Below are 19,607 nucleotides of genomic sequence, written 5' to 3'. Positions count from 1 at the left end.
GGCTCTCTTCTGAGCTTCATAACTAGCCTTTTGAAAAATAGATGCTTGCTGGCTTGATTGTACAGGGCCTGCCAGGGAGTGGGGGCAATGTCTAATTTTTAAAAAGGAGATCATGAGGGCACTCAGGGTTATGGGGAACAATGCCATCAATCCTATTAGCCCTTTTTCTTATTTTTTCAGGAGAGGCAGGCAGGCACTTGCTGGGTGGAAAGAGGGGTAGTCTGTATATATTCAGAGGCACATCTGAATATATTATTTATTTATTTATTTAGAATATTTATATACTGCTCCCCATTGAAAAATTTCAGAGCGGTATACAAGATAAAATGAAAATAAAAACAGAATAAAACAGTTAAAATTTAAAAGAAGCAAAAACAGAGATTCAAGGCTGCATATTAAGAAAAGGCTTCTTGGAATAAAGATGTTTTCAAGAGGCGCCGAAAGGAGTACAAGGTTGGAGCCTTCCTGACCTCCAGAGGCAATATATTCAGAGCAGCTACAGGTAACTTGTTTCACCCTTCCCTACCAGAAAGATAACCTATAAGAATATTGAAAATAAGAACTGGTCCCTGTTTTGCTTTCCCCACCCACCCACGCCTTTCTCCCATGTTCTTAGTGTGTGTATGTGTGTGATGCGTGTTTTATATTGTAAGCCTGAGAACAGGGATTATCTTATTATTAATCTTTGGAAGCCACTCTTGGGAGTCCTTTTTGGCTGAAGAGCAGGGTTAAATGCTATAAGCAATAAAATTGTCATTTTCATAAAAATTCCAAAAAACAAAACAAAACATGGAGAGCAAGTGGAAGTGAATCACTTAACATGCCCACCATTTGAACACTTCCCTTCCACAAAAAAAAACCCTTATCTATCCTTCTGAAACATTGCAGGATACTTAAATAGGGTCACCTCTATGTTGAATGTCATTTTCATAACAACTACGCATACACAAAACTATAGGATGAAGCAGTTCTTTTTTTGGAAACACTCAAACTCTAGAGGCAGCATTTGCACAAAGCTCCCTGCGCCTATTCATCTGAAACTTGGCAGGTTTCATTCTCTCAGAACGGGCAACTACTCTGGCAAATTTCATCCAATACTGCTAAGAAATAAAAAGTAGTTCAGATCCAAGTCAAAGCGGGCAGTCTGCAAATGGACCAAACTGAGTTCTGTGGTCAGGACATACCCCTAGTAGACGCTGTTAAAAATAAAATTAAAGGTGATTTTTTAAAAAAATCCAGACTTGGCCACTGTGTAGGCAGAGCAGTCTGAGAACAGCCCAATCTAAAAACTATGCATTTATAATTTACAGCAAGGTTGTTAAACATCTTTCAGCCCAAGCTCCCCAATCAATTTCAGGGAAGCTCAGAAGCCACATTTCTGTTGTGGGCAGGGCTGAAGACAAAAGGGATGTGCCCAAAATACCAGTATATTTTAGCTTAACTCTATTACTGCCAATATCTAAGCTTTAGGGGAATCATTTTAACCCTATAGCATGGGGAAAATACATGCAAAAGCTAGAAATGATCAGTGGGAACAGGTATGGCCATCTAGAACCCTGGACAGATATGGCCTGCAAACTTGAGGTTCGACACCCCTGATTTACAGCATCTATTGAATACACAGTATCCTTAATAGGACTGAAACACAATCTTGAATGCTATATAAAAAGAATTATCAGAATGAGGACACTACATTTAAAATTCCTCATGCTGTAAAGAGTTGGCAAAAAGTCAGGAGTGAGGTCTCCTTGTACCCAGGTTGCTATGTGTCTTATTTAATTTTAAACAAAGTTGGTAACTATGACTTATACTTGGGATTCCAAGGTAAGTCAGGAACCATTCAGTCTATTAATATAGCATTCATAATTTCATATTTCCATTGCAGTTCACAGTCCCCACCAGATTTGGACTACAACTTCCATAACTCTTGACCATTAGCAATGCTGGCTGAGTCTGATGAGAGTTGAAGTCCAAAACATCTGGAGGGAACCAGTTTGCCTACCCTTGTTCTAAGCTACTGCAATCAACTGATTCTAACTTTGTGATTATACTCCTAGTAAATTAATGCTTGGAACACATGAACATTATTTGACTGATCAACCAACAATAATCCTATTTGCAATTTATTCCAGCCAGAAGTGAAAACAAATAGTACAGAAACAGGATAGCACTTTGGGACAAAATGCACCTGGGAGATGCAGCTCCCCCATACACTGCCCCCTGCACACTTTACATTTTTACCACAGGAGACAATTACACAAGTGGACCCATGGGTACCACAAGTATGAAGAAGAACCTCTTAAGCTGAACTAACATTTTCTACCAAAAAGAAAGGAAGCAAACCCAACAGGAACCAACTGCTATCGCTTGTGAAAGACATACAATATGATCATATACATGTTACTCAACCCCACTGAATTCAAATACATCGGGTTCCGATGAGGAACAAGCTCCCATGGTGTCCACTCCACTGCCACAGTAGGACATCGTGGAAACCAAGCTTACCTCAGACGGCCCCTGACCCACGAATGGGACAACAGTGGCCGACTTCGGTCCGCCACGTTCCGTTCGTGGCAGTCGCTCGTAATTACATGGTATGGCACAGGGTTCACTCCCAGTCGGGCCCACAGCTTGGCAACCATGGGTGCTGCGTTTTTTTCAGGAGCCGAGACCCATCCCATATCTGGTTTGATGGACTTGGCACCCTGGCCCCGGAGACGGTAGCTCCGGGGAGGGGGTTGAAAGCTGCTGGCCCTGCGCACGGGCATTGTCAGCTTCCAGCCACCTGTGACCCTCCGTGGGGGGGGGGGGGGGGAGCATCCAAAAAAGAAAAGAATTCAAGTACATCAGCCTAAGCTTTTAAACCTAATCCATCAGCAGTTACTCTTGTATAAAGAAAACCACAGGAATACTATGCTTAACTGCTGAACAGCAACACACAGGGTCTATCTGATGATAAGAATATAAAATTGAAGGTTCATAATGTTGAATGGCTAATAATGGTAAGAAATATAGAAGGAAAGCAAACTAACCAGGCAATTCATAGGGACAGATTCAGTGAGATAGGAATCCTCAGGCCCTCTTTCGTCAAGCTACATACCTCTTTTGATCTTAGTAGAATTAGTTACATTTTGTGCTGTCCTTATATTACCCCAGGAAAAAGCAGTACTTGCCCAATCACCTCTAGGGGCATATTATTAAAATAATGAGCATTTAGGGATAAACAAGAAAGGAACCTACTTAGCAGCTGCAGGTATTACTCACTTAATCTCTACTCTACCAAAAGCATAGATGGCACTTTTATTTTTGGGAAAGCATGCATCATAAGGGAAGCTGGTATTTTTAGCATTAAATATAATCCTTCTCTTTGACACAATATACACTTTTCATTTCTTACAAATATTACCATGGTATGCAACCATTAAAAAGCATAGTAAGAATTAACATTTCAACCCCACACTTATGTAAAATGCACAATGTCACTTGTCACATGCATGGAAATCAGGCCTTCAACACTTACATTTGATTTTTAGCAGCTTGTCTCTGTGCTTTCCGTTCTTTCCTTTTTTGATCTGGTGGCTTTGCAAAAACTATTTCAATATTTTCTCCTTCTAAATCTTTGCCATTCATTCCTTCCATTGCCTGTAGAGAATAGTTTTGAGATTTGTAATGAATTATTGTAGAAACATTTTTATTAAAATAATATGCAAAGAATGCAGGCTAAATGGATAGTAAGGAGTGGAGGAGAGGAGAATTGATGTGAGGTACATAGGAAATATTAGCCCATCTACAGTCCACTAGGGTCCTGTTTGAGGTCTCCTGATTCTTTCCACGTGTAAGTTTTCAAAGTATTATCTGCAACAGTGAGGGCTAGAGGCCAATTCTGCACATGGTTCTGTGCTGCAAACCAAACAAATAACAACAACAACAACAACAACAACGCAAGCATTTATCTCATCTCCGACTACACAATCACACAGGATCTTAGAAGAATATTCAGGTTGCAAGTTCAAATTGCTTTACGTAAAGAAACGTCAGACAAGCATATGCACAGAACGAGTAAAATTTCTAGTAAGACAGGATTTAGGGTTGGAATTAAGTCATGCTGTAGACCCATTGAAATTAATGAGGGTTTAGTCATGATTAACTTAAGTCCCACTGACTTCAAACATTTCTTAGTATGATGAAGCTTGGATCCAACCCAGTGTATGTAAAATAAATAATAAACATTGGATTACTATGTGTACTATACCCAAAACATAGCGTCTTAACATAGAATGACATTAAAAGTAGTACAACAGAACACCGTTTCATAACCTCAAAGTCAAGAATTTTATAGTGCTAAAAGCATAGTTTTCCAGCTTTTAAATACTAAGGTGGCCACAACTGAAAATAGCATATCAGGCAAGTGAGAATATACTAGAAAATTAACAGTACTCTATTCTATGGTAGCTAGTTTTGTTTTTGAAACAAAACTCTAGTGCATTGTTAGAGCAAATGTCATAATTTATGAACCTTAGGGAAACAAATATTCTAATTCCAATTTCAGCATGTGGCACATCTCACAATCTTAGACCATCTAGATTTATTATCCTAAATTACATTTGCTCTTCTTGTTCACTTTTGCTCAAGATATATGAATCGAATGTATTTTAAGTCCAAAATATTTAGGAAAAACAACACTCTTAGGACTGTGAATATATCCTGTGGATTGTTCTTAAGAAACTACTTAAACAGGTAAAAGTGAGCAGCATAGTTATTCTTTTTTCTAAAATAGTGAAATACTAAGAATAGGAAAACCAACAACTGTTCTAAAGAAGAGGAACTGTAACGATAGAACATTATAGCAAACATATTCCAATCACATCAGAACCCAAAACTGACTACAACACAAAGGTTAAGTGTTATAATGCAAATATTTTAACTAAGCCCATGAAGGCACTAATGAAGAATTCGACTGCTCAAAAGTAACTGTAGTGTTATTCAAAACCTACCTTTACAGCACCATCACGTTCATCAAAATGAATAAAAGCGTAATCTTTTAGCTTCTTCACTCGTTCCAGTTTTCCGAACTGACTAAAGGCCTTTTCTAGTATTTCCTCTGTGACTGAATTTGCAAGGTTCCGCACAAATAACACTTTCACCTAAAACAAAGCATAGAGTTGATTCAGATAAAATTTCACTTCAGTCTTAATTTATTATATTTTTATCTGCCCAATAAGTTTTCTCTGGGCAGGTTATAAACAAAAGAATAAAATACAACACAAATATTTAAAAGATACAAAATGACAAACAGCACAGGAATACGAACAGCCACAAAAATCTAAAACTGAAGTCTCTAAAATGCCTGGGAGAAAAAGAAGGTCTGTGCCTAGCACTGAAAAGGTAACATTGCCAGCCAGGTAAGCTTCCTTGTGAGGGTGTTCCAGAAACAGAGCTCCGTAACATAGAAGGCCCTCTCTCTTGCAGTCATCTACCTATCTTTCTTTAGTGAGGTCTAAGGAGGTTCATATGGGAGATGCTCCTACAGATACTCTGGTTCGAAGCTATTTAGGGCTTTAAAAGTCAACACCAACATTCTAAATTGTGCTCAAACTGACTGGAAACCAGTGCAGCTGACAAAGCACTTGCATCACTTGATCATATCATCCAGCCCCATCAGTAGCCTAGTAGCTCTGAAGTTTTGAGCCTTGTTCAAAGGTAGGCTCAGGTACAGTGCATTGTAGTAATCTGACCAATAAGTTACCAGAGCATCAGCAGGCTCTCTGTCCAAATATTAGGACTGCAGCTGGTATATCAACCTAAACTGATAAAAGGTGCTCCTAGCCACCAAGGCTATCTATGCCTCAAGTGATAATGATTGATCCAGAATCACCCCCAAGCTGCGCACCCCATCTCTCAGGGTGATTGCAACCCCCTCCAGAAAAAGTTGAATACCACTCAACAAGGCAGATAAGCCACCTGCTATCACAGCACCTGTCTCATCTGGATGGAGCTTCAATTTATTGGCCCTCATCCAGTCCATTATCCTGCTTGGGCACTGATTCAAGACATCTACTGTCTTACTTCAGTCAGATGAAATGGAGTAGTAAAACACATTGATGACACTTCAGCCACAGAGGTTTCATGTAGTTGAATAGCACAGGGGATAAAATTGAGTCCAGCAGAACCGCTTGACATAATTGCCACAGAACAGAGAAGTAATCCCGTAGCACAACCTTCTAGAAATGGCCATCCATGAAGGAATGGAACCACTGCTCCCAACCCAGACAGCTGGTCCAGAAGAATACCATGGCCAGTAGTATTGAAAGCCACTGAGAGATCCAAGAGAATCATCAGGATTACACTCCCCATGTCTCTCCCTTGGCAAAGGTCATCCCACAGGGCAGCCAAGGCAGTCTCTGTCTAAAAACCAGGCCTAAAACCAAATTAAAATGGATCTAGATAATCTCTGTAACAATATATTTACCAAACACACTCAGTCTGGTGCTTTTGCAATTTAATCTGCTAGTTTACACATTTATTAATGACATTTACATACAACTCCTTGTTCCAAATTCTAGCTCTGAAAACTTGTGTTGCCAGTTATAGAGTTCTGTCAGCTTTCCCTTAAAGCACATTTTACAGGTTGGGTAGATTATAACTAGAGTTGTGCAACCCCCTCCACTTGGATCATATCTGGATTACTGATTATAAGCTTCCTCTACAATGTTTTTTTTATCCACCCACCCGCAAAAAAAATCTAAATTAGTTCTAATGTTCTGGTGCATGGTCATTCCTGCAATGCTGCTTGGGAGCTTTACGCAGCATATTGCCAAGGGTCCTAATACCCAAACCCCAATGGCTACAGGTACATAGATGTGGTGATATAAGCAGTCTCAGCACCAAGAGAGCAGATGACTGCTGCCCTAGAGCAACACCTGTAACAGCCATGCACATCTTCCTTCAGTCTTCTTGCCCATGTGAAAATCGAGCCCTAATGCCAGTAACAATATAGATTCCCAATAGATAGGAATTGTAGGGGCTGGACTTCGTGATTAGAAGTCCTCACCCACACCAATGGGAACACTAAGACTGGACTAAAATAAAAGGCAGTACAACAAAAGCCCTATTTAGGTGTTCTGAGAAAGATAAAAGTTAACGAGTAAGGAGAGGGAGCACATTAACTTCACCCCATCCTCTGTTTCTGTTGCCCTGAAGACGAGATCCTTCTGTATCTGTGGAGGCTCTCCATGTGTCTTTGAACACTGGAAAATCAGTACTCTCAATCGCATGGAGAATCCTCCATGAGTAAAGCGACACAAACATGAAAGGAGGGGGGGGCAGGACTAAAGCACTCCCCCTCCTCACATCTTTTTACCTCTTTCAAAACACCGGAATAGGGCTAGAGTAATCAAGTCCTGAACATGTGCCAACTATGACTACCAACCTCATCAGATTAGGTTGATGAATGCTGACCATGCAGGCACAAAAAGAGGACATCAACTTGAATGTGTCAATTTATTATGAACCAAGAAAACTGCAGGGCAACAATATCCAGCTAGTAATAAAAATCAAGTATTAGAAGCAGTGAAAATGCATGTAACCACCCCATCATTTGGGAACTTCGACAGTATGATTAATCGTAACTCAGTGGCTTGGATCCAGACTCTACTCCCACAATGGAAAAAAGGGGAGCAACTTATGTTGATTGCCCTTCTGACACTTGCTCCCTTTGAAAATCTGGACTCCCTCTGAGGGTTGGGGGATTCTCCAGAACAGTGTGGAAGGTAGTACTAGAGGGTGCAGGAGTGGAATTGGGGGGAAAATAACCTGCCCCCTTTCACCAACAGGCTTCCTAGAATGGATCAAAAAACTTAAGTGGACAGTAGATGTTCCACATTAATAGAAGATGGTCCTGATCAAACTCTGCTTTACCACCTCTACATAATTACATTAAAAATAAAACTACTTTTGTAATTTTTGCAAACATTCTTGCTTTGTGTTGAACAGGCCATCCAAATTACAGTAAGAACAAGCATTTGCAAATGTGATTCCTTCTAAAATACTAAGTGTGTGCACTCCACATCGGATTTATCTGGTAACTGCAAACATCTGCGGAGCATTAGATCTTCCAGAGTGGAGATTGGCTGCTTCCAAACCCGTTGATTAATATCAAAGCAGAGACGTGCCCAATCGGAACTTCCAGCGTTTGGATGGAGCTCCATCTATTGGATGGGGATCCAACAGATCTGGAGGGCACCAGGTTGGAGAAGGCTGGAGTAGAAACTTCCATCAGCAGCAGTGGAGCTCTGCATCAGCAAAGTAAAGGACAAAAGCTCCCTCCATTAACGTGCAGGGATAGATTAACGTGTGTGTGTGTGTGTGTGTGTGTGTGTGTGTGTGTGTGTGTCTGTTTGTTTAAGGGTGATAATGGTTTGAGGGGGGGATTTAAAAATTCCTAAAAGTTCTTCTATGAACTTGGCATGCCTAAATCACCAAGCCAAGTTTCATCTTTTTATCTTTAAAAGTTACGCAGATTATAAGGATTTTTGTTAATTTCCATTTTAAAAATTCCTAAAAATCAAAGCATGAACAGATATGATTCAAACTTGGTGTGGCGGTTCTCCGATGGGATGAAGTAAGGGGAGCCGCTCTGAAATCGGGGCACAGAATTGCCTCAATGGAGCTCAGGCTTGAATTTCGAGGCAAAGAAGACCCACTTTGCACACCCCCATAAAATACTTGCCAAATGAAACAGAATGTTCTACCAAACAATATCATTATGCCTTTTAGCTTCTTATACAAGTATCTTTGCAGGTTACCAGAAATATTTGCAAATTCAAGTTATGTTTACTAGTCTAATATTCTTTTACCTTTGCCATGACTTCAGGATCTGGATCTTCTATGGGATCAGCCCATTCAACTGTAACAACATTACCCCAGACTTTCACTTTTCCACTCATTAACCTACGCCTTGCTTGAGCTGCAGTTTTGTGGTCTTCATATTCAAGGAAACAAAAGCCTCTGTTCTTTTTTTTGTCATCAGGTTGGTGATATAATATTACATCTGTGAGACCCTCTGAAATTGAAGCCAGTCAGATACATTTTATTAACCCATCAGACATTAGGCATAGAAATAATGAAGATTAAAACAAAATGAGGGAAAAAAACTGACATAGGTCCTAGCGAATATTCTTGAAACGTAGCTTCTCTTAGTCCATATATGTCAGTGCGAACTATCAGATTTGCTATAATTTTCCCTTCTACCATGTTGTATCAGTAAAATGTTAAGATACATCTCTTTCTTGCCTTTCCCCACATTTACCCTAAAAGGAACTGAAAAGCTGTTCAGAGACTTCATTCGCTCCCAATCTAAACCAGTCAAGTTTTTCAATCAGTATTTCCATATTATGTCCCCCTAAGCTGAAATACAGAGCCAGAAAAAGCAAGTTGTAATAATGTAGTCAATTGTTCATGAATATTCTAAATGCTGGACAAGACTATGTAACAGGACAGAGCAAAATCTCCCCTTTTATAAAGGCAAATTCTTCCAAATAGCCAATTTCATTGCTAAGGGAGACAAGCAAATGCTGGAGTAAAGCTGGGCTAGCACCTTCACGCTTGATATGATATTCCAGTATAGCAGGTCAAGGCAGCAGCACCTCCAGTATTGCTTTTACTTCATTCCTTTCTCTCTCAAAAATATTCCTTATGATCTCAGTTTACAATGTTGTCATCATCATTCAACATCAGCCGAAAGATGGTGAAAAAAATCATCACTGATCACTTGAAAAAGAATTCTTTTTATTTTCACCCACCCAAGATACCAAGTGACTTACCTGTTACTTTGCTAAATTCTTCAACTATCTGCTCCTTTGTTTTACTCTTAGGAATAGAGCCAACAAAGAGCCTATTATTGGCAACAGAGATACATACACCAATGTGTTTTCCGGAACGAATTTCGTGATTGTTATACTAGAAGAAAAAAAGTTATACAGGGTGGGTTATCCCGACGTGTTTAAATTTTTGGACTGTACTTGCTAAATCTTAGATTTTTACTTCAGTCTAGAAATGTCAAACATAGGCTGGGGAAAAAAGTGTTCTTTCATAGTATGTGGTTTGGCTCACTTGCTTAAAGTGGGTTTTTGTGCTGCAGGCATCATTTTCTGCAATGCAGCTATTTCCCCCATATGACAACGTGTTCTCAATTGCATGGACCACCATATATGGGGCCCTGTATTGCCCTTGGCTCCTTCTTCCTCTATAATTAATAGTAGTTTTATTATGATTTACTATGGCACCCACTATCAAACAAGAGTCTTGAAGAACTTTAAAAACTAACCATTTTAATATGCAATAAGCTCTAATCCACAAAAGCTTATGCCGTAGTAAATCTTTAAGGTGCCACAAGACTATTGTTTTTGCAGCAACAGACTAACTAAGCTACAAATCTAGGTCCAAATGAAGACAAATGGAGAAATGTGCAGTAAAAGATTGCCACAATTCGTTTACTCAATTCATAGCAAACAAATATACCCTCTTCTCACAGTCTGCAGAGCCTTCCCCAACCTGGTGTCCTCCAGATATTGTTGGACTTAGCCCCAGTCAACATAACCAATGGTCAAGGGTAAGAGTTTTAGTCTAAAACATCTGGAGGGCACCAGGTTGGGGAAGGATGGCCTACGTGGTCCATCTGACACACTAAATATTAGAAACCTGGCATTTCAAATGACAAATATATCCAAAAAGTGCTTAAATATGTGAGTTGTGTTTTTGCTGTTGTTTTTGAAGCAAACAGTTCTTAATAATTTAGTTTATAAGAAGCTATGAGCCACTGTTGACTGTTCCAAAATAGTTGCTCATAGAATCAAGCAAATGTTCCAAGGGATCAACTCTTTTTATTGGAATCCAATCATAACCGAAGCACTGGCAAAAGCACCTTCTGCTTGACCTATAGGCTGCTCTGTGAAGCAACAGCAAACTATGCCCCTAGAACAGGAAAAAATCAACAGCAAGTGTTACCTGAGCATAGCTATTTTTCCCTTCTCATCTCTCAATAAGTAACATGACATTTAACTTTAATTCAGGGGTGAGCAACTTGAGGCCCTCCAGATGTTTTAGCCCACAACTCCCATCAGTCCTAGCCAATGTAGCCACTGGTGAGGGATAATGGGGATTGGAGGTCAGAACATCTGGAGGGCCACAAGTTGCCCACACCAGCACAAATTGCTTCCATTTGGATTATACAACTTCATAAAGAAGGGGTTCTTCACAATTTACCAAACCTTAGTAATTGGGCAACTCATCTCATGGCAGGGTCTTGCTATTTACTGTTTTACTCTGTACAGCACCATGTACATTGATGGTGCTATATAAATAAATAAATAATAATGATAATAATAATTTCGTGGGAGGGAAAGATAAACCTAAGACTTCTTATGGAACTATATTTGGTAGTTTAAAAGTTAAGGGTTTGATCCATACTTGATCATACTTAAGAGTAAATTCACTGAAATCATATAACTCAAGCCCCAACTATTTCAATGAGTCAAGCACGTCACTTTATCTTCTACTGATTTAGTGTATGGTTACATTACAGACCTTAACCAAATCAGATTAGTGACTTTCATACCTGGTACTAGTATGCTTATTACTACAGTGCTGAAGTTTAGCCTAAAAGGAGATTCCAGTGTATTGACCCAGATTTGTAAATAGCCACTCATTTGCCTGTCTACCTGAGGTAGAGGTCTTCACCAAGCAACAAAGCAGGATACCTTGTATAAAATAGAAGTCAGTTGATCCTCTTCCAGGTCATGTGCCACCTCTCCAAGCCTTTAAAAAGGCCAAGAGAGACAACTACAGACAGGTTAGTAAAAGTTTGTGAGTAAGTAATTTGTGGACTGGTGTTATTGTACTTGAAGCATTTAATTAAAGAACACTGAATGTATAGTAACTAACTCCACTGAAACTTCCTAAAGAACTCTTTTCCTTAACGCCTAATGATTAATACTGCAATCCTAACCTCCAGAATTACTGGGTGGAGGGGATTAGGATGGGGTAGAGATGCCTCTCCAACATCAAAGAGGAGCCCTCCACCCAGGGCCCCAGTTACACCTGTGGAAAGTTCCATAGGTGAATATTTGCAGGTGGTAGGACCCAAAATGGGACATTCTGGGTGGAGAGGGGTGGCCTGGGATCTACTGGATCCATTGATTCTCCATCCAATAGGAGGCCTCAGGATCAGGACCTTTGCTTACACTAGCCTTAAGCTGGCATTGTTATTTTTCTCCTGTTGGAACTAATGGGAAGGAAAAGGAAAAGAATCTGCTACAGAAAGGGGTCATGTCCCGACTCACCACCATCCCCCAGCAACTTGTTCTGGCTATTATGGGCCAGCAGGGCTTTGAAAGTGGCAGAAATCCACCAGCCCAACCCCTGATTGCTCTGTAATGCGTAGTTAAGACAACAAGCAGGAAGCAAGGGCCAAAAGACTGTCCCATCCAAGTTTAACATGATTCTTAGAGTGCTAGAGATTTAAGAATACCATCAATTTCAACGTACTACCCAAGTGAAAACTGTACAAAAACAGATGTTTAAACCCAGCCAATATATCATACTACATATCTCCACCAAATGCAATGACTAAAGCAATCTAGAAATTTAAAGAAAAAAGTTTGCTTGTAGTACAAGCCTAGAAAGCTGCACAGTCTAAAATTACACGAGGATCATATAGAACTTGCTGTAGATCCTTCTTAGTACTCCATCATTCCCCTTTTTCTGCTGGAATATTGATTTATAATTGTTCTAATATGTAACCACTAACAGAAGTAGAGAAAAAAGTATAGAACAGTCTGATCTAGTACAGGAGTGCTTTTGATGTGTCTTGTGTTAACAATACCAGTTCCCTTGATTCAACACACTGGGTCAAATCCAATGTTATATGAGTGGACTTCCTCTCATGCAACAGTGTTTTACCCTCCCCTCCTCCCCAATCTGCTCCAGGAGTCCCCAACCTTCCAGAGCAGATTTAAGGTGCATGCAGAGGAAATTTAATCTTTGCCAGCTGGAAACAACCCACTTACTGGTAGAATACAGTAGGAATTACTTCCAGGTAAAAATATATAAGATTGCACTGTAAATCTCATCTGAACACTAGGATTAGAAACATATTTCCATTTCTTAACTGCCATCTCTGGGTGCATTCAAATTGCCTTTCCATAGCTGCACTGCACAGAAGTAAGAGGTACCACGTACAAACACCATGAAGTGAAAAAAATAAGATAAAGCAACTCTTAAAATTTAATTTGGGCTTACATAGGAATGCCCAAGTTCTGGAGATCACTAGGCCTAAACCATTCTAATCTATGGATTAAGGTGTAAACTGATCTGGACATCTTTTAACCACTGCCAAGAACCCTAACAGTTGCTTTTACATGCTTTTGCCCCTAAAAGCAGTCTAAAAATATAATAAATATATAAATTGTTCCAGAAAATTGCAACTTACCAATTTAACAGCTTCCTGAGCTGCCTCTTTGTTACAAAAAGTGACAAAAGCATATCCTCTGTTTAGGCCCGTCAGTGGGTCCATCATTAAGCGCAGATCCCAAATAGGTCCAGCTTTCTCAAATAGTGGAACCAGCTCATCCTCAAATAAATCTCTTGGAATCTTGCCCACAAATATCTGTAACAAAAAACATTTTTTAAAAAAGCATCACAAAGGGATAAGCATAGTAATATGACCTCTAACCCAAAATATTATGTTGCTTACCTCAGTGCCAACAGAAGGCTGATGTCCTGAATAGACACACTCTGGGGGAGGACCACCATACTTCCTTTGTCCAGTAGTTACATCAAGCGTGTAACCCGTTCTCTCCAAAAGTGCCTTCAAATTTAGTTTTAAAATCAAATATAATCATTTACAACTTATTCAATTACTAATTAACATCCAATTAAAACAAAAGGAGGAAATGCATGTTTGCACCGAACTTGCCTTCACTCAGTTTTACAATATAGCTTCCCAACTATATTTTGATTTTTAACAATTCTGATGTTTTTGCAAGCCCAATATTTTGTATATGAAAGCACATATACAAATGCTTTTATAATGCAATCCTATACACTAGTAGTCTTCAACTGGTGGATGGCGACCCAAAAGTGGTTCACAAGTTCAGTCCAGATAGGTCACTGCAAAGATATTGCTGCCATGTTGGGAAATTGTGGTAGGTTGGGAGTCCAAGGTGGATCTTCAGTATGGACCAATTGAAGACCATTGCTATACGCTGTATGAAAAACCTTTCTTAAAAAGCTAGTTTTGTTTCCCCGAGTCCCATCAGGTACTTCTGTGGTGGTTATGCAACTGTTATGCCAAGTAGGCTACAACTTGGCAGACCTATCCTACTAAATGGAGATCCCTTTGTGCCTCATCTTAGGACATCCAACAGCCTCCTCTTGCCCATGTGCACCTCAAATTCTGCTTCTCTTGGGGATAGCTGTGTCCCTAGAGTTGGGGGAGGGTACAGCTATCCCCAAAGTTGTCATTTTTCCTGCTAGAACAAGCTAAAATATTTGTGCTATATCTTGCATAAAGACTGTAAGATCAGCAAGGCCTGTGCTCTCACAAGTTCCCGCTGCCTTTAATGGATCGCTCACAATTAAACACTGAAAACTTTGCAGTATCAGGTTGTGCTAACCCAAAGTACTTAACAACTGCTGGCTTATATAATCAAATCTCTAGTTACAATGCCAATAAAGTAATAGTGGCCCCGTTCAGAAGACACTTTAAACCTGTCTTCTGGCGCCAACGTTGTTATCTTTTCGGTGCCAAGTCAAGACTTTTCTCTTCTCCAAGGCATTTTAACAGCGTTTAACAACGTTAAGTTTGTTTTTTAATGGACCCCAGAATTGTTGTTTTTAAATGGATATTGTTGTTTTTATACTGTTTTTATGTTTTTTTAATTTTTGTATACTTTTAATGTTTACTATTTTTAATTGTTGTAAACCGCCCAGAGAGCTTTGGCTGCGGGGCGGTATATAAATGTAATTAAATAAATAAACCATGGTTTTAACCACAGTGAATAAAGCAAAAAGCCTTATTCAATGTGGTTAAAGCCATGGTTTAAGGTGTCTTCTGAACAAGGCCAGTAAGAGTTTATGAGTCATCTGTATCAGAACAAATATCCAAGTATATCCACCAAAAGCAGAATAAATGAATACTAGAAATCACTTTGCTAGGACTAAGTATACAGACTGGATGCAGTCTACCATACCATCACAATTTGTAGTATGCTACAAGTATCATTCAAATGTCAGAAGTACATTGACAATGGCACTCCCTACCAATACCTCCCTCTGCCACATGCAACAGAGGACCCATTATAAGAGTCTGGCAAATAGTTACAGGACTGTGCTATCACATTTTTGCCTAGAATGCTGCTACATGAACTGCTCATATACACCACCTTGAGGCCCAGTAGTAGACAAAAAGCAGGATACAAATAAAGATGATGATACACGCATTTTGGGAATCCCATGAAACTAGTATTGACATGCCAAGGGCATAAAAAATACAAAATACAGACTTTCTTGTAAAGCAACATACCTTGATCTTTGCCTCATCTGGTCCTTTGCTAGAATCTGCCACTTTGGTCCCTTGTTTTTCTCGCTGTCTATATGTCTTCATGACGCCACATAAAAAGGCACTTTTGTTCTAAAATAATTAGATGAACAGATTTAAAGAATCAGATCAAATTTTATATCAGATCATCCAAGATTGTGCAAATTATGTACATGTGCTAGCACAGACTATAGTACTATCAAGAATAGAAATAACATTACTGTAGTACATTACCTGAACATGAGAAAGATCACTGTCTTTAAATTGCTGAAGTACTGCCAATGCACCTTCTTCATTAAATTCCTTTAAAGCTTCAATAGCTCTTTCATCTAAATCACTGTGAGCAACTAGCCCTAGAAAAAGAAATATTGTGTTCTAGCATTTTTCAGTTAACCATTTTATCATAGTTCAAAAGCAGATAAACTAGCCAGTCACCAGTTATGTTAGTTTTTTTCCTTCTCTAAAAAATGATTAGCATACTGAATACATTAGTCTCCAAACTTATATCTACTGATATTATTACATTTTTGGCAAATTCTGGGGGGGAAATCATACATTTGTCGTGTCAATTGAATTGAATTGAACAATTAGATATAGCACTTTTTGTCTCTAAAAGAAACTTTTTAAAAACTTAGGCGAAACCACTCAGCAATTCTACTGCTCTCCAAAATGGACCTTCAAAACATGACTTAACACACTGTAGCCTTTGCACCCACGGGTCCAAACATTGTCATCCACAAGAGATGCGTACAATTACTCCTTCACTTACTAGACTACACAGTGCTCCAAACACACACAACTATAATCCACTATAAACTATTCCTAAAGTGCAAATTCCAACTGCTTTCCCTCACCACCACCACCACCCCTTCATTCCGTTCCAGAGGCTGATCTAGACTAGCATAAATACTGCACATTAATTACTAAGAAAACTGCAGTCCCCATACTTTTTGGAAACCACAAAAAGTTGCTATTTTAGCCCAAAGCAAGGAAAGTCCAATAGAAAATAGTGATTTTGCAAGTTTTACATCTTACCTGCAACGTAAATTTCATCTAGTTTTTCAGCAACTTTCTGTGGTAAACCAGCATCAAGCAATGTCTGGAAATGCTCAGAATGGGTAACTGCAGCAGAAGTATCCATGGGCTCTTCAGTACCATTCCCATTAACATGTTCAGAAGCCATGTTTCCAGATATCTGTTCAAACGCAATAAGCATAATTAAGCTATAACCCTTAAAGCCGAGCAATGCGGGTGTCAATACATGCAGCTACCTACTAGGGGCTTGCAAAGTTCATTATAACTTTTGAAATCATAAAGAACTTACAAGTCTTTTGTCAAGCGATAGAACTAATAGTGCAAAGGCAAACCCTAGAAAACCACAGCCTAGCGGGGGTGTTAAGATTTTACTGCAGGTTTTACACAATCCAGCCAAACTCTCTGACTCACGTCTCTCTCTCAGCACGCTCTAAGAAGCTTTGGAGAAGTTAGAAATAGAACAAGAAGCAAAAGGCGAGGAAGAACGTGCAGACACCGCCGCGCAACACAGCCACTGTCCTTCGCTGCCGCTTTTATCCTAGTCACTCGTTTCAACCCCTCGTATCTCTCACAAGGCCCTGTCCCCTCGTCTACATTCAAGGCATATCACCTTCCCGCCTCTGACAGGGCCCTAAAGCAACCAGGCAAAAGGAACAAAGCGCTTGCCAGTCCGCACTTAGCCCAGGTGGCGGCCGCCGCCATAAGCCTGATGGAAACACGTGCTCGGCGCGTTCAAATGTCTTACAACTTCCTCCAGCGACCAACTTCCCTCCCCCCCGGAAAAACAGTTTGTCCCTCCCGCCCGCCCCCCCTTTTCCCTTCGGGAGAAGAATTGCAACACTCTGGGCCCTATTTCGCCACGCGGAAAAGGGGGAGGGGGAGGGAAGAGAGAAGGTAAGGGGAAAAAATGAGTGCGCGACACCTCTCCACGTCTTTCCGCCTCCCGCCCCGGAACAATGCATACAAATCATACTCCAGACCTGCTCTCCACCTCCCCGCCATGCCGCTCCAACTCCAATGTGAGGAGTTGGCCCCCAGACCAGCTCCTACCCCGGCCCATTACGTGACTCGAGGCACGCGACACCCGCCGTCGAGTCCCCCCCCCACTCCACACACACACCTCCCTCGCCCCCAAGTCCCGCAGCCCCATTGGCGGCAGTCACTGCCCTACTCCTTCCTTTCCATCTCGTCCCACCCCACCCGAGAGGCGCCTCGTGGCCAATGAATGGCGCTGGCGCCTGGACAATGAGGCAGCTGGAGCCCCTTCGCGGGCGGGGAGAAGCAGGGAAGGGTCTCCCCTCGCTCCCACCGCCCTCCCCTGTCACGTCCGTGGGGCCTAGCGCCACCCGCCATCCAACACCAAGCGCCGCTTTAACACCAGCACCTCGCTGCACGGGACAGGGCCGCCGATCACAGCCGTCCTCTTTGTTCATCCCAGCCCCATTTTTACCCAGAACCGGCTGCCTAAGCAGCCGCCTCCTCTCCCACAACGGCCCCGGCCCCGCTCCCTCCTCCCCGGGAGACCCCCCTTTCCTTTAAAGGGTCCCTTTTTCTCAACCGACTCTGCCCCTCGCTCCCTCCCCTCCCCCGCCTGACAAACCCCGGCGGCTGCTGACCTGTGGGTGAGCGGCGGGGGTGATGAATGGTGAGCGAAAGGGCTCCGGAGGGGGACGGTGCGGGGGGGGGCGCGGTTGGGGAGCTGCCCCTTCTCCGCTCCCTCAGCGTGTCCGGAGAATGTGCAGGAGCCTGCGTAAAATGGCGGCCGCTCGAGCGCTCACGCCGCTGCTGGCACCAACCAACCCCAGCCCCCTTCCACTCGGCTCAGGCAGGGAGGGGAGAGGCGGCGAGGAGGAGGAGGAGGCGCTGCGCGCGCGCTGGCGCAGCCCCAACGCCGGGGTCTCCCGAGCAGATCCACAAGGGTTATCGCCCCGCCCGCTGCTGGGTGGCTTAGTTCTAAGACAGGCAGTAGGGAAGAAGAGGCCGCGTGCGCATGCGCACTCGCGGCTACACGGAGCCCGTCCTCCGCGTTCTTCGTTGCAGGGAAGGAAGGGAAAAGTTCGTCCCCCTCTTTGGGCAACTTCCAAATAGAAACCTGAGAGAACCTCGTGGGTAGAACGAGAACCAGGAGCCTCCACGCGAGACGGGAGGTCCTTCGCGCTTTCGGGCGCAAACGGACGGTTGTAGCTTTGATGCTGTTTTTAGGTCTAACTGCTCCTTTTATTCCATTATATCAATTGTTCTTAACGTTTATGAAAGCCGCCCTGAAAACTTGCTTAGAGGGCGGCCAGTAGGTACTGGAAATTAATATTACGATTAATTACAGTAACAATTCAACACGGCAATTAGACAAAACTCTTGTCATTTCATTTCTTCCTGCTTTCGCACTTATTATAATAGCCTTGAAGGTTGACTACAATTCCAGTTAAAAAAAAATAAGTTAAGCCACATAGATAAAAAAGTGTTAACATTCTTCGGTTAAACAGTCACTGGTACCAGTTAATACTAAGCAATGGTAACAGGTTGGGCAAAAGGGAAAGACTGGTGTCCAAAACCTGTCAAAGTTGGCTAGGGAGGGCAATCCACAGCAAGGGTGACAGCCCCCCAAAAAGGCTCTTTCCAGTAGTCATCTACCTAACTTCCCAGGGTGACTGCAGCAGCAGGACACCCGGAAAAGGGCCTCAGTTGATTTCCATAGACTGGCAATCCTTTGGAAGAGGAAGTAAATACAGGGGATCCCATTTTAAAAGAAAAGTATTGGAGTCCCACTGGGGAAAAAACCATTGGGGGGGGGGTTTCCACACTACTCATCTACGCTCACCCCCTTCCTCCCTTTTAAATTGCAAAGGAGGCAGGAGTATCATGGGGGCAGTTCTACATTTTAAAACATGTCTAGTTCATTGTAACATTAATTCATGCTCTTCAGTAGCAATTCCTAGGGTGGCCACTACATTTTAAGTAGATCATGAATGAATCTGCT

At 41.6% G+C, this 19,607-nt stretch overlaps 1 protein-coding gene across 6 annotated transcripts in view; it reads right to left on the bottom strand.

Annotated features, from left to right (window-relative positions):
• SYNCRIP (synaptotagmin binding cytoplasmic RNA interacting protein) overlaps nucleotides 1-18,463 on the bottom strand; it is a 24,822-nt gene extending 6,359 nt beyond the window's left edge. For 4 of the 6 annotated variants that reach the window (XM_063124896.1, XM_063124897.1, XM_063124898.1 and 1 more), the window contains exons 1-10: nucleotides 18,247-18,463; nucleotides 16,631-16,790; nucleotides 15,830-15,948; nucleotides 15,581-15,688; nucleotides 13,751-13,864; nucleotides 13,487-13,663; nucleotides 9,822-9,957; nucleotides 8,856-9,061; nucleotides 4,995-5,144; nucleotides 3,521-3,642 (exon numbers count right to left, since the gene is read on the bottom strand). In XM_063124896.1, the coding sequence (XP_062980966.1) occupies nucleotides 3,521-3,642; nucleotides 4,995-5,144; nucleotides 8,856-9,061; nucleotides 9,822-9,957; nucleotides 13,487-13,663; nucleotides 13,751-13,864; nucleotides 15,581-15,688; nucleotides 15,830-15,948; nucleotides 16,631-16,778 (1,280 nt within the window). In that variant the 5' untranslated portion in view covers nucleotides 16,779-16,790; nucleotides 18,247-18,463. The remainder of the gene's footprint in view (nucleotides 1-3,520; nucleotides 3,643-4,994; nucleotides 5,145-8,855; nucleotides 9,062-9,821; nucleotides 9,958-13,486; nucleotides 13,664-13,750; nucleotides 13,865-15,580; nucleotides 15,689-15,829; nucleotides 15,949-16,630; nucleotides 16,791-18,246) is intronic. The other 2 variants (XM_063124899.1, XM_063124900.1) reach the window with 1 other exon arrangement.
• Nucleotides 18,464-19,607: the final 1,144 nt, after the last annotated feature.

This window comes from Elgaria multicarinata, chromosome 4, assembly GCF_023053635.1.
Source record: "Elgaria multicarinata webbii isolate HBS135686 ecotype San Diego chromosome 4, rElgMul1.1.pri, whole genome shotgun sequence".
In the NCBI taxonomy this organism is placed as follows: Eukaryota; Metazoa; Chordata; class Lepidosauria; order Squamata; family Anguidae; genus Elgaria; species Elgaria multicarinata.
This window is presented reverse-complemented; position numbering and strand designations above follow the sequence as displayed.